Here is a 15,517-nt window from a genome sequence, read left to right on the forward strand (position 1 = left end):
TGGGCAACAGCACTGGCAAGGGGAAATAGGGACATTCCAGGATCAAATCAAAAGCCGGGGTGGCTTTCGTGATTCCAGGACTGTCCCAGGACACTTGGAGGGTATGATATCTTCTTTCTCATACCCACCTTTTTCTGTGTACCTAAAGCTAATCTACACAAATGGACTGACCCAATAAAGGATGCCGTTTTAAAGTGTTTGTATTTTTGTGTGTTTGTGAAATTTTATCCTGAATGCTAATAGCAAACGCATTCTCCAAGTGTGGGTCCTTAATGAAGCCACCACCTACCAATAAGACGGAGGTATCAGCAGGCTTAGGGGAAACCCAAGATTTTAAGATGCCAAAAGGAAATGCAGAGGAGGGAACAGTGCAAAGAAGACTGAGAATGGTCAGTAGTCATGGAATGCATGGGGAAATGAAATCTCAGGGGAAATGGAATGGAGTATCCTAGGAAAAGGAATGGTTGGTTGGTTGGCTGGCTGGCTGGCTGGAACACTGAGCACTCCATACTATTCACTCCAGACTGCAACGTTTTGTTGCAGCTCACACTTCTTCTTCACTATTCTATATCTGGGAGACGCTAAGTTTTGTATGATGTAGCTTGTCACTGTGTCCATTTGAGATAATTTACAGTGGTGATGATGAATCCCACTGAACTTCCTTGGGCACTTTTTTTTCTTTTTCTTTCTTTTCCATTTCTTTCTCTATCTTTTTCTTTTTGGTTAATCCTAGGTCTTGGTTATAATATATTCACAGCTCATCATAGCTCATCAATTTAGTTATGAAACTATGAAGAGCTGTCAACATATAACCTACACCAAGACCTTTGGCATAAGATGGCAAAGAAATCTAATGGGAAACAGTCCCACTTGCGTGCTTTTCTTCCCTCTCAATGATTCTTGATCTCTAAAATATTTTCTGTGGAAAACAGTTCCCCTTTGAAACTGGTGTTGTACTATTAACAGCATTGCATTTGCCCTATGGTCCTCTGCCCTGTTGTCTCAAACTCTTAGCAGACCTTGCAGCTTGATGGACTGGATTAGAATCATCACTTACACTTTCTGGAATTTAAAGGCTTTATTCATGCAGGATCTATTTACAGGATGAGTGGAAATGAGAGGGAGAAAATAACAAACATTTTGGCTCAACAACTTGAGAGAGAACAATAAACGAAATAGCTCAGCTTTTATGGGTGGATTTAACTTTGACAGAGAGCTACAAACAAGTGTTGGCTAGATTGCTTCACAAGCAGTGTCCTCTAGTGGTTTAAAGTAACACATGCATTAAAGACAAACTCAAGAGAAGGAAATGTATTTGCTTTTCTCTAACACAATCCCTGGATTAGAGAAATTTACAAGGGGATACCAAGGGGAAAGAAACTGTTTTGAGCAGGATGTCATGCAAACAACACTACATAAATGGGAATGCAAACACCTTCAAATAAACATTAAAGTCAGGTGTGGATGAAGCAGAGGAACAATTCAAGAGACTAAGGGATTCATGTCTTCCTTGTTCCCTCATCGCTATATTTCCTCTCCCAGAGCTCATTCCCACTGGCATGTTCATCTCCAGATGACTACAACATCACATGTGTGAATGGGCCATCAACACAGATAGAACTTTCATACCACCTCAGATTAAATGCTCTTCAGTGGAGATGAGTCACACATACACCTGCCAGTCATCAAGTGTAACATAGGTAAGTGTTGAGGATGACTGCGAGAAAAAGAGATGTCAGAGTTCGAGTCTGTCTGAAAACACCACCAACTGATCTTGATACCCTTCTTCCTAATCACCTAATCACTCTCTGTCATTGTTCACTGGTGACAGAACTATTATCTGCACTTGCTCAAGGGCTCTTTAGTGCTACATACTTCACATGCTTTAGAATTAAGCCATACCACTGAAAACACTGAGCCCTGACACCACTTAACTCCTCTTCAAATAATGCCTATGCATGCATCTGGAATTAAGATGTGTGGAGGGTTTGTTAAACTGAAGTCATGAACAAAGGAACACTTCTGTTAAGTAAATTCATATTTTGTTGTGGCCAGTGGTGACTGATTCCCATTGGGATTGGTGGGGTGGAAGGCAGAAAGGTTAACCACAGGTGAAACCAGAGGCAATAACAGGCAGAGCTAACTCTTCTAGTTTTGCTTCCATTCTGCCCTCTACAAGGACAATACTTAGAATAAGGAGGATGAAGTACCGTATTTTTTGCACCATAACACTCACTTTTTTCCTCCTAGAAAGTAAGGGGAAATGTCTGTGCGCGTTATGGAGCGAATGCCTGCAGGTGGCGGGGGGGGGATCTGCTGCAGTTGTGAGCAGAGGATCCATGGTTCCCCTTCCTTCCCTCCTCCGTGGTTACAAAGCATGGATCCACATGGATCCTCAGGATTTTTGCATTGGGCTACTCCAAACTCACTGTCAGATCACATGTCTGTGGCCACAGCATGAACCACAAAAATCATATATCCACTATTTCGTTTAGAATATTTTTTTTCTTGTTTTCCTCCTCTAAAAACTACGTGCGTGTTATGGTCTGGTGCGTGTTAGAGAGCGAAAAATACGGTACCTCCTCCTGGGCTGTTGTAAGAAGGCAAGCAGGTGGAGGGCTGGCTGAAGATGGACTGGGGGTTGGTGGGGCAGGGCCCCATTTGCCCAAATAGACCGGCCATTGCTGGTTATGGCTTTACTTCTAGCGTTGCAGCCAACCTACGTACATACACAAAACTTAGTTATAGTTACTCAAGTCCACAGTATTAAAATAATCAGTGAGGATTTATATTTTTCCTGATCAGTTTCCTTAGGGCATCCTTCACCTCTGAATTCCTCAGGCTGTAAATCAGGGGGTTCAACACGGGGATGACGAGAGTGTAAAATACAGAGACTCTTTTGTCTGTGTCCATTGAGAAGTTGGAACTGGGCCGGAAGTACATGAAGAGGATGGTGCCATGGAACAGGGCAAAAGTCGTCAAGTGAGAAGCACATGTAGAGAAGGCTTTGAGCCGGCCTCCTGCAGAGTGTATCCTGGTGATAGTTGTGATTATAAAGCCATAGGAGGTGAGGATAGTCACAATGTTGGACGCTTCAACCAAGATGCCAAAAGTTAAAAGAAGCCACTCATTGAGGGATGTGTCTGAGCAGGCAAGAGCCATCAGGGCAGCCAGGTCACAGAAGAAATGGTTGACAGAATTCTCCCCACAATAAGACAGTCTTAGAGATGCACACGTGTGTATGAGAGAACTTGTGATCCCCCCAACATATGCCCCAGTGAGCAGCCAGACACAGAGTGCCTTCGACATGATGACTGTGTAGGACAATGGTTTGCAGATGGCCACATAACGATCTATTGCCATGACAGCCAGGATGAAGGACTCCACATCTGTAAAAGTACAAAATGTGAAAAACTGGAGAATGCACCCACTGTAGGAAATGGCTTTCTTCTCCACCAGGAAGTTCAGCAGCATTTTAGGGGCAATGGTTGAAGTTATGCAGGCATCCATAAATGAAAAGTGTGTCAGAAATAAGTACATGGGGGTATGGAGCTGGGGACTGCTCCTAATCAAGACAACCATCCCTAGATTCCCTATCAAGCTAAAAAGATACATGACAAGAAATACTACGAAGAGTAATGTTGGGTTTCCCATAAATCCTTGGAGAATGAACTCTGTCACAGTGGTGCTATTTCTCTCCATCATTCTTCTGAGCAATCAGAGCTCTGCTGAGTAGACGAGCCAAATGAGGTGGCATCTTGATGGGCCATCATTGTGTGAATTAGCATTTGAAGAAATCCTTGACGATTGCCCATGCTGTTCTCACTTGATTGTGAAGGGATTTGTCTGAAAGGCCACAGGAATCAATGGCATATGGTTCTTTTTATAGCCCATTATAAACCACATCACAGGAAGCTGCCTGATACTGAGTCAGCCGATTGGTCCATCAAGCTCAGCATTGCCCACACTGAAAGACAGCAATGTTCCAAAGTTTCAGGCAGGGGACAATCTCAATCCTACCTGAAAATAAGCCAAAGACCTTATGCAGGGGTAGGCAACCTAAGGCCCATGGGCCACAAGCGGCCCATGGGGGTCGTTTAACTGGCCCACGAGCCACCCCCGAACTGAGCTGCCCACTTGGTGAGTCCCCGCACGCTGCGCTAAACTGGCACAGCGCGGTGCGGGGACTCGCTTCCACGGTGCCAGAAATTGCATCTGTGCAGACGCAGGAAATCGCGGGTGGGTACACTCACACTCATGCGCAATCCGGCCCACAGAGGGATCTCCGCTGGAGTGAACCAGCCCAGGCGAGGTAAACCTTGCCGACCCCTGACCTTATGCATGCAAAGCAGATTCTCTATCACTGAGATACAGCCCTCCCCTCATAATGCTTTCTGCTTCTATCACTGCCTGTTGAAAAGGTCCTTTCTGCTGTATGTCTCATTGAAAAGATACAACGTGCATGTATATGTCAAAGGGAATATGCGTGCTCAGAAGCATGGGATATTTACCCTCCCACTCAGTATAAACACCTATGTTTTCATTGTGTTTTTTAAAACTATAAATGACTGTTTTTTATCCTTCTGTATTCTATTTTAATAATGATTATTTATTTCATTTATTTATTTATACCCCGCCAATCTGGCTGGATTTCCCCAGCCGCTCTGAGCGACTTCCAGCAGAATATTAAAATACAATGATTCATCAAATATTAAAAGCTTCCCTAAACTGGGCTGCCTTCAGATGACTTCTAAAAGTCTGATAGATGATTATGTCTTTGATATCTGATGGGAGGGCATTCCACAGGCCAGGCACCACTACCGAGAAGGCCCTCTGCCTGGTTCCCTATAACTTCGCTTCTCGCAGGGAGGGAACCGCCAGAAGGCCCTCGGCGCTGGACCTCAGCGTCCGGGCAGAACAATGGGGGTGGAGATACTCCTTCAGGTATGCTGGGCCGAGGCCATTTAGCGCTTTAAAGGTCAGCACCAACACTTTGAATTGTGCCCGGAAACATACTGGGAGCCAATGTAGGTCTTTCAGGACCGGTGTTATGTAGTCTCGGCGGCTGCTCCCAGTCACCAGTCTAGCTGCCGCATTCTGGATTAGTTGTAGTTTCCAGATCACCTTCAAAGGTAGCCCCACATAGAGCACATTGCAGTTTAGCCCAATACATTGTTTTGTGAGCTACCCATGTTATGGGACACTTATATATTATTGTTATTATTATTAGTTAGTTTTTAGTGTTTTTAAGCACTGAAGCACATAACTGTTCAGAATAGTTCCATTTCATTCAGCCAAAGCTCCCTGTTAATAGAGAATGGGCTGCCTGACTCACCAAGTGACAAGTTTGCAGTTTTATATGCTAATACTCAATCCAAACTGAGTTCAGTGGGCTGCTAGCTAGTCAGCTGAGTGTATGCAAAAAGCTTGCTTTTCTTCATGGGGAAAACAGAGCTGCAGAATTGGACTGGAAACATCTGACCAGTGTAATAACACAAGGATATTACAAGCTCACTCTGTAAAACTAAGTGCCCCAGGGAATTCTGCTACTAACAAGGTAACAGCCAAATATTTCTCCCTCTTTGGCAAATGAGCCGGGCAATGTGGACAACCATGGTGTCCTGCTTGCAGTTACAGATAAATGGGAAAGAAGGAAGACAGTCTCTGATGTCCTAAGCCTGGGTGACAGCCAGGAGCTCATCCTCCCTGCCACAACCTCACAACTCGGACGTTCACTCGCTTCCAGTGAAGTGCTGAAATGTGAGCTTTGTCTGCTTGGGAGTGCTTTAGTCGTGTCCACATTTACTTCTCCGCTGCTTAACTGGCTTTCAGCAGCATTGGATGTTATTCCCTGGTCCTAGCCAAGATTCTGGCATAGCCTGGGTACCTGAAAATCAATTGTTTGTTGGCTTGTTACATCCACATCTCACATTTCCTCCCAGAATCTTAACCCAGATGGTAGGTTGGACATAAGGACAGCAAACTGTTACTTACATGAAAATTTGGATTCCAAATAAATGAAGCTTGGTGGAGTTCCTTCCTTACAAGCTTGGCTAGGCACGTGTTTATCTAGTACCGCTACAATCTTTAACCATCCATTCTTTCCACTTGCCTACAAAAAGATGGAAGTGTCTGGGTCTGCCACTCCAAACCTCACCAAAAGCACAGGGAATGCAGATCAGGTCTCTGTTAGCTCCCAACCAGTGATTAAGAAACATTTTTAATAATTATTTTTTTAAAAAAGTACAGCGCTTAATTGTCAAAATCACTAAGCAGTTTCAAGATACAGCATGGATAATTATTTCTTAGGCTCTTCCAGACAACCTGTTTAATGATCACTCAGCCTGATTTGTTTGTGGAAGGATTCGACAAGATTGCACCCACACTTTCCAGTGCATTTTTCCATCACAAAAAGTCTGACCTTTCAGGACAGTACCGGTAGCTTTGTTGTGCATGAGCTCCAAATCAGTTTTAACTGCACAGCCTGAATTTGCCATGGTGGGACTGAATCCCACCCCAAAAATAGCAGTAGTCTGGAAGCACTCTTAGTTGATGTAGAATCCCATTTCAAAATATGAGAATGCATTGCCTTAATTAACACTGAATGCTTTACTGCTGCTACATCAGAAAGAAGAGGCTTTACAAGCAACTTTTAAATCTGGGGAGCTTTTGAAGGTTTTCTTTCCCCCATTTAATGGCCCTAGAGGAAGCCAATTAAATCATGCTCAAAGTGGTTGCATGTTGCACAATTCCTTCAGAGAGTTTGTGAATACCAATATTTTTTTTCTCACTTTTCCCACAGGAACATCCATTCATTCTTCCCTGAATTATCACATTTTGTAGTCACCATGTGATAGTTCAACACAGTCCTCAGTAAGTCTTTAACATGGGGAGTATAAAAGCATGTTGAAATCAATCAGAACAGGATTTCAGGGAATTAAAATGAGTCTGATCTTGTGGATGAAAGAAAGCCTGGGGAAAATCTTTACCAGAAGACCTCTGGTGGGGTCTCAGTGTGGGGACCACGATGAGCCAGACCTGGGTTTGAATGTCACCTCAAGCGAATGTCTTGGAGAGGGGGAGATTTTCTTTCCTTGGTTCTCCTCCTTCCTCCCTGCCCCACATTTTTACAGTATGGTCTGAGATCCTTTCAGCTGCTAATGCTATGTTGAGGATTAAATTTGGGCCCTTATGCCAAGAATGCGAGATGCTGCCTTACATCCCATCAGGCTGTTGGGCTACCTTAGTTCAGTATTGACTACATCTGACTTTGCCAGCATGGTTCTTGCAGGTGTCATGGTCCCAGCATATGCTGCTAAGGTGCCCACCACTCATCAAGTCCCATCACCCATCCAGCAAAGGAATAATGGGGCGCTCACTTTAAACTCCCAATTGTTCCTTTGAAGCGCTACCCTTACCCATCCCACACCTGATGTCAGGTGTGGAAAGGGTTGCTGTGGGTTTTCCAAAATGGCCTTGTGAGCCAAATGGGGAGAAAGCGATTTCAGGATTTAATACTGAAATCATCATCATCATCATCATCATAATCCTATAAATTGTGTGTCACTGTTTCCCAACTTAACCCTTTTACATGGTTTTGTTTGTATTGCAGTGTTTTATGCATTGTGACTTGCTTTGTTGCTTTGTTTTTATTGATTATAGTTTAGTAATTATTTATTGCAATTGTTAAGAGTGAATTTCTGTTTAATCATTGTTTGCTGATATATAATTTCATTGTGCACTGCTATATTCTAATGGATGATTGAATATTACTTTGTTTGATATAAGTTGTATATAAGTTATATTTTTATTATGACTTTTTTGAATTGGATTAGATTGTTATAATGTGTGTGATCTTTGTTGTTTCTTCAGCTTGTAAACCGCCATGCATATAGTAATATAGAAAGGCAGTATACAAATTAAAAGTTAAATGAAATGAGGAAGGCCGGCGAGCTAAGTTTGGCCTGCAAACTGGAGGTTCGCCACCTATGTCTGAAGCATTCGGTATATCTGTAGTGGAGATAGGCTTCCGGCTCACATCCACTCTGGATCCTCATAAAAAATCTGTAATTTGTTCTCTGCTGATGTCCAAAGTATTATCTGAATTTGGAGTGGGGGGCTTCAGAAGGGGGTGTTTCTGAATTATAACTCCTTCTTAAATAATATTTCCACACTAAAGACAGGTTTGATCTTTGTTGAGTATGCCAATCGAAAGGCCAGATGATTACAAATATTCCAAGGACAGGAGAACTAACCCAATTTATTTTGGCTTCCCAAGCCTCTGTGTCTTGCTCCACAGCTTCTTCATGGCATTTTTCATCTCGTCATTCCTCAGCAAGTAAATGATTGGGTTCAACATAGGCGTGAGGATAGTGTAGAACAGAGCAAACACTTTATCCACTGCTAAGGTAGTAGAAGGGCAGACATAGATGAACAGGCAGGGCACAAACAGAATGAGCACCACAGTGATGTGGGAAGCACAGGTGGAGAGGGCCTTCTGCCTCCCCTCAGAGGACTGTATGCGGAGGGTGAATAAGATGACACCATAGGACACAACCAGCACCAGGAAACATCCCAAATCAATCATCCCAGTGTTGCCAACAACCAAGGCTCCAACAATGTGGGTGTCACTGCAGGCCAGCTTAAGCAAAGGGTAGATGTCACAGAAATAGTGGTCAATCTCATTAGGCCCACAAAAGGGCAGCTTTATGGTGAGGATAGTCTGGACCATTGAATGCACAAGTCCTCCCAGCCAAGTGGCTACAACCAGCTGATGGCAGACTTGCCTGCTCATGATGGCTGTGTAGTGAAGGGGTTTGCAGATGGTGACATAAGTCATCACTGTGAGGATAAGGATCTCAGTGCAACCAAAGATGTGCACAGAAAAGAGCTGAGCAACACAGCCCACAAATTAAATGGTTTTCTCCTTGGCAAGCAAGTCTGCAATCAGCTAGCTTGGGCACCGCAACAGATGAATAGCAGATGTCCACAAACAACAGGACAGAAAGGAAGAAGTACATGGGCGTATGGAGGCGCTGGCTGGACCGCACAGTGACCATGATCAGAAGGTTCCCCAGAACAATCACTAAGTAGCTGAGCAGAAACAGGAGAAAGCAGGCTTGTTGGACCTGCTCGTTTTGGGATAGTCCCAAGAGGATGAATTCTGTCACATTATTAGTGTTCTCCATCAGCATAGAGGTGGGGTGCAGTTTCACCCCAAACAGTCCAGAAAAATAATTTGTGATTGTTTCAAACCTATCTGAATGAACCTTCAAGGAAGCTGACCTCTCTCTTTCCCAACTGACCACAATTAGATGAAACATGTTGATTGGCAATGTATTGAGCCAAAAGAATACAAGGCACAAAATGAGTGAGCTATTTGCTTTGATTTGACAATTTGAGCTTAATGCTGGTACACAAGCTTCCAGAGTTCTTGCTTCTTTTTCTCAAATAAGAAATATGTGAAGGTCAAAATCTTTCATAGGAAGGATTGGCAAAGAAATAATAATATATATTTCCCAGCTTACCCTAAGGCTACAGCCAATGCATACTTACTTGTCTCAATGGGGCTTGCTTTTGAGTAGACGTGTATGCTACAATCTGTACTATTTGTTTAATGAGCAAACACACAAGTAAAAATTACTAAAATAGAACCAACACAGCGGTAGCTTAAGGGAAACTGCCTTTCCAGATTTCAGTGTAACAATTAGCCACTTCTGTAAATGCAAGCAGAATATCCCTGTCCCCAGTGTTCATATGAGAGTGATAAACTTGCATCTCTTGTTATTTCTCACTCCATAAATACTTTTTTGCTCCATAATTTTCTCATGGCATTTTTCACCTCTTCATTTCTCAGTGTATAAATTAAGGGATTGAGCATAGGGGTGATAATAGTGTAGAATAAAGCCACACTCTTGTCCTGCGAAAATGTGGTGGGAGGCCTCAGGTAGATGAAGATGCAGGGTCCAAAATATAAGATCACAACAGCGATGTGGGAAGCACAGGTGGAGAGGGCTTTTAGGCGTCCTTCGGAAGAATGAGTTCTCAGCATAACTAGAATGCTAATGTATGAAACTGCCAAGACAAGAAAGCTGGTCAGAGATATCATGCCACTATTGGCAATGACCATGAGTCCAACCATGTAAGTATTGGTACAGGCCAATTTCAGTAAAGGGTGAACATCACAGAAATAGTGGTCAATTTCATTGGGCCCACAGAAGGGCAGCTGTATAGTAAGGAGAGTCTGGACTATTGAATGAAGAAACCCACCTAGGAATGAGCCTGCCACCATTAAACCACATACATTCTTGCTCATAATAGTTGTGTAATGGAGGGGTTTGCAGATGGCTATGTACCGGTCATACGCCATTGATGTGAGAAGGAAGATCTCAGTGCCACCAAAGAAATGGATGAAGAATAGCTGTATTATGCAACCAACAAAGGAGATTGTCTTCTTCTCAACAAGGAAATCTGCAATCAATTTGGGAGCAGTAACAGAGGAGTAGGAGATGTCCACAAAGGAGAGGTAACTAAGGAAGAAATACATAGGAGAGTTCAGACGGGAGCTGCTTTTGATGGTGACTATGATAAGTAGATTCCCCAACACTATTGCTGTGTAGAAGACCAGAAAGAGCCCAAAACAGGCTTTCTGTATGTTTGGATCTGGGGTAAGCCCCAAGAGGATGAATTCAGACACATTGTTTCTGTTCTCCATGAGGTCAGCAGAGAAGATGATTACAATCCAGAATTAAAATAACCTGCCATCAGACAAAATGAAGTATAGAGTCAACTAAAAGTGATATTTTTACGTAAACCTGAGAAAACTGTAGTTGTTTTCGTGACAGTTCAGAAATCTTGTGGGATGAACCTTCCTTCATTAATTCTGAACAACACTGAGAATCCATTGTTGTCTGCAGCTTTGCCGCATACTGCAAAGGGCCGAACTATACATGACACTGCACACACCACTTTGAAGGACACCAAGGTTTTTTAAAATGTAAGAGCAGGGGCAGTTTTCATTGGGATCACAAAACATTGGGGGGGGTAATCCACAAGCCCAATGAAAATCCCACTCCAGGCAGTGCTATTAGTCTTAGTGAGAAAGTTCCCATTAGCATCTATCAGAGCTTTTTTCCTAATACCAGGATGGCTCACAGCTGGGTAGAGAAGGGTTAAACTTCAGCTCCCTATGCATTGTGGTCCCAGTGAAAAATGTGGATTGGGGGCACACATACTATTAAAATGTTCAAATGTCTGATGTGCTTCTGAGTGGTGTTTTTCATCTCACATGCAGTTGGTCCCTAAAATCTCCAGCGTACAATGGACTGTGCACTGTTATGGGGAGTGCTGACTAGTTATGGGGAGAATGTGACCAGGGCAACAAACAATCTCTTTGAATGCATTCCGAGGACTTTGCTAGAATTAACTGGCATTGGAATCATATTTTTATAGATAGAAGCTTTGTGCCTTTAATTAAAAGATCTTTCATGACTAATGTTTGACAAACTTATGCCATCAGAAAGGACATCCCGTTTCTCAAGTTATGAAACCTGCCTTACAAGATCAAATTAAAAGTTCTTCTTTGTATCAGGGTCTTATCGTATATAGGAATTTGGGGACATGCACATCAGTGAAATTTATCATAGGGGCATGTTGTGCATGGTGTGACAGCAATACATAATGTGCTGTATCTAACACTTGGTACATCACCAGTTGGTACATCACCAGAAAATCCACACCAGTTGCACATTTTTACTGGCATGCAGCTGTTTCAAAGACAGGAACCCTACAAAAGGGTGGAGGGGACATGGATTTAACATTAATGACATTTGAAGTTTTTGCCCACAACCATCCACAGGCAAAACCCTCCCACCTTTTCCCACAATAGCAAGAGGGCAACACAAAAAAAGCAACATGGCAGCATTCTCACCCCGATGGAATGTCACGGTTTTTCCTAATGGAAGTTCTGTTCCTTCAAAGAGCTGAATGTGTCATCCCAAAATCCAACAGGTTCATTGTATTGCAGTGACAAGGAAACTACCCCTACTGTATCTTTGAAGAAAAGTTACTTTTAGGGTGCAAGCGGTGGGGGTACTGAAGGGCATGCAGTACCGGCACCCCCCACCCACCCAATGTTAAAAGTGTAGAACTTACTTTAACAACTTCATGGTGAGTACCGGCACCTTTTATTCTTTTTTTTTTTTAAGCACTAGATACAAACATGCCTAACAAAACCTCCAACAGAGCCTTGCCTGGGGAGACGGAACCGGTGGAATGTCATTCATACACTCCTTTTACTGGGCCCTATGTTAACTTGGTTCTGTTGGGATGTATAAAAAAATCTGTACTCACTTTCCACAAGGAAATAAATATTGTCGGCAGTAAAATAGGAATAATAATTTGATCATTTCCCAAATTTATATACTGCTTTTTAGCTTGCTTTCTTCAAAGCAATTAATGAATATTTCTCTTACAGGGATTTTGCGAGAATAAATGAGATGGGGAAATGCTGTTACCTTCCCTTGCCCTTATGGCTAACAAGACAGGCTATATATAAAATTAGAATAACAGGGGGAACAAAACTTTGAGTCCTAACGGACATTTTATTTTTTTATTTTTTTGCTTTAATCAGCAATCTACACACTTAAATCAATTGTTGCAGCCCTTCATTTATTACCTGGATGGCCTTCCTTAGATGCAATGCAGCAGGAGACCCAAGTTTGTACCGAGCCCTCTCTTTCTCTGACTGTCTCTGTCTCTCTGTCTCTTACACATGCACACTGTTGTGCTCTAAGAACCTAGAAGCATGTGGCTTTGATCAAGCCCTCTTAGCAAATCACTAAGATGCTTAATAAGCTCCCAGGAGCATTGAGATGCCTTCCAGTGGAAAATGAGTCATTAGAGAAACAACTCAACTTTTTTAATGCATAGGTTTGTATTCAACCAAGCTGTACTCGGAGCAGACCCATTGAAATTAATGGTCCCAAGTTAGACCCATTAACTTCAATAGGTCTACTCTGAGCCGCACTAGCATGGGATACCATAGGATACAAATTTCAAGGAGGCATTTCGAGTTCTATCAGCCACAGTGGCCATGTGTCCTTCATTGCAGAGAATAGCCCTCCATTTGAAGGCATCTTCTCTTTGAAGGGGTGACTTCTTTGAACTATAAAGAACCATAAGATGTGAAAGTGAGGAAGGGAGTGAAGTTACCTATCAACAGTTACTACTGAACATACTGAACAAATGAAGGAGATCTGTAAAAAAAAAAAAAGTTGGAGGTATGAATGTCTGTATATTTCCAATGTCTTTGAATAAAATGGGGGGAATAGCAATTTTGGGGGGAAATGCATTGATCTTGATTTAGCAAGGCAGTATGTAGGTGTACTGCATTCAAGTTAATTGCTATAGATGCTGTCCTGAAAGATTTTCCCACTATTGGGTGGCACCAGGTAATGCTTCTCTAGTGGATTAAATATGCCAAAAAGTGGACTTCAGGTGTTTCACCATTAACCTTGAGTCATTAGGTTGTCACACACTTTTTATTGCAAAAATAAATTAATTTAATTTAATGAATGGGGGAAAATATTTCTACAGCATTAAATATTTATATTGAGGAACCAGATTGAAAACAAGACAACAAATAAAATAACAGCTTCTAAAAATTAAACATTCTTGGCACAACATTAATCAAATATTATATTTTAGTGCTATGCCTACTGTGGATGCACAGGCAATAAGATTGTTAACAAAAGGAGAAATTATGATTCCTGAATTTAGGAACCAAGTTAAGGGTTTAGTATCAGAAATGTATTGGTTAACACAAAATGCAAAGCAATATAATCTCAGTACACTAAAGATAATATGGGGAGGGGAATTCAAGTCATACTCTAAGTATGAAAACTTTGTACAAAAATGGAAGAAGAAGAAAACAGTAATATCAGTTTCAGCAAGAATTAGGAAAAGTCCACTTAAAGTTTCATATTGGTACCACACACACAAAATAAGCTGCATATATGCTGCTGTGATCCCTTACTTTTGGAGAAAAGAATGTAAAGGCATAGGCTCTTCCCTGCATACATGGTGAAGTTGAGAGGCGATACACAAACATTAGGAAACATTTTTCTAGAATGTAGCAAAATGGCAGGTCACCACATTGAGACAGAACTCTCCCTGGAACTTTTAACCATCTTTGATGGGGAAAACGTGGATCTCCCTCACAAAGTCATGATGTCACTTATTCTGGCAGCAGCCAGACTAGTGGCAACACTAATTGGAAATCAGATGAGTGAGGGTCAATAGATACGATTTGGCATATTGATTTGTTAGATAAACTAAACAACATAAATTAAAGCGACTAGACAATAAAACACTATAGATGGCTTTTAAGGTCAATGGCAGGAATTTTTTCTATGGACAAAAGATAATCCCAATAAATCCCAAACTCCTGCCACCCGTAGAACTCTCTGAAGTCTCTTGTTGGAATAAGGAAAATTATATTGAATATACTGATAATCATAGAAACTGCTGCTGATTTACAACATAAGCAAAAATGTGCTTCATCATCCTTTGTTGTTATTGATGTCATTTTTATGGAATAAAACTTCAATAAACTGCAGTGAAAAGATTTTAACTATCAAAACATATTCAAATCAATACAACCCTGTAGAAGTCATTCTACAAAGAAGGGTGGACAGACCTAAGGCTGGGGAGATTTACTTTGTTTTTACTTTTTAAAAATTGATTACATTTCTATCCCACCTTTCCAAAGAACTCAAAGTGCTATGTGTGGTTCTTCCCTCCTCCTGATTTTATTCTTACAACCACCCAGGATAGGCTGGTAGACAGTGACCTCGTCTCCCAGGTCCTAGTCTAACACTCTAGCGACTGCACTACAATGGAGCCCAATACAGTGGTGCCTCGCAAGACGAAAAGAATCCGTTCTGTGAGTCTCTTCGTCTAGCGGTTTTTTCGTCTTGCGAAGCAAGCCCATTGATGGATTAGTGGATTAGCGCTATTAGCGCTTTTAGCGGCTTTTAGCGGCTTATCGGCTTAGCAGATAAGCGGATAAGCGGCTTAGCGGCTTAGAAAAGGGGGGGAAGGGAAAAAAACCCGCAGGAACTCGCAAGACATTTTCGTCTTGCGAAGCAAGCCCATAGGAGATTCGTTTTGCGAAGCACCTCCAAAACGGAAAACTCTTTCGTCTAGCGAGTTTTCCGTCTTGCAAGGCATTCGTCTTGCGGGGCACCACTGTATCTGCAAATGGCTGCTAGATACAAAGCAGCAGCTCAGGGGGCAGCGCTAATTGAGATGATCTGCATATCTAAGCACAAATTGACATCTGAGTTACTTCAATCAGGATCTTTAATATCATAATTTGGGAATAAGAGGGAGCATTTTTGTTGTTGCTATTACTACAAATTTGGGAATCAGAAATTCTTGCTGGTCCACTGCAAAACTATGACTAGATTCCAATCTACCTTCTACTCGGTCCTTCCCTAAAGCACAATATCCACTG

At 42.1% G+C, this 15,517-nt stretch overlaps 2 protein-coding genes and 1 pseudogene across 3 annotated transcripts; all 3 read right to left on the reverse strand.

The window, feature by feature from the left end:
- Window positions 1–2,775: 2,775 nt before the first annotated feature.
- On the reverse strand, window positions 2,776–3,582 carry LOC310689387 (olfactory receptor-like protein OLF1; the record flags this gene model as incomplete). Its single annotated transcript, XM_083467049.1, has 1 exon — window positions 2,776–3,582. One exon carries the CDS (start codon window positions 3,580–3,582, stop codon window positions 2,776–2,778), a length of 807 nt encoding a protein of 268 aa, XP_083323175.1.
- A 4,678-nt stretch (window positions 3,583–8,260) lies between these two features.
- Window positions 8,261–9,188, reverse strand: LOC310689406 (olfactory receptor 4S2-like; annotated as a pseudogene). Its single transcript has one exon. The product of its transcript is annotated as an olfactory receptor 4S2-like (transcript).
- Window positions 9,189–9,790: 602 nt separating this feature from the next.
- On the reverse strand, window positions 9,791–10,714 carry LOC310687011 (olfactory receptor 4S2-like; the record flags this gene model as incomplete). The annotated part of the gene is made up of 1 exon (XM_083461629.1): window positions 9,791–10,714. The coding sequence occupies one exon, from the start codon at window positions 10,712–10,714 to the stop codon at window positions 9,791–9,793; it is 924 nt and encodes a 307-aa protein (XP_083317755.1).
- Window positions 10,715–15,517: the final 4,803 nt, after the last annotated feature.

Source organism: Podarcis liolepis, assembly GCF_965112155.1.
Source record: "Podarcis liolepis genome assembly, chromosome: 1".
NCBI classification, from domain to species: Eukaryota; Metazoa; Chordata; class Lepidosauria; order Squamata; family Lacertidae; genus Podarcis; species Podarcis liolepis.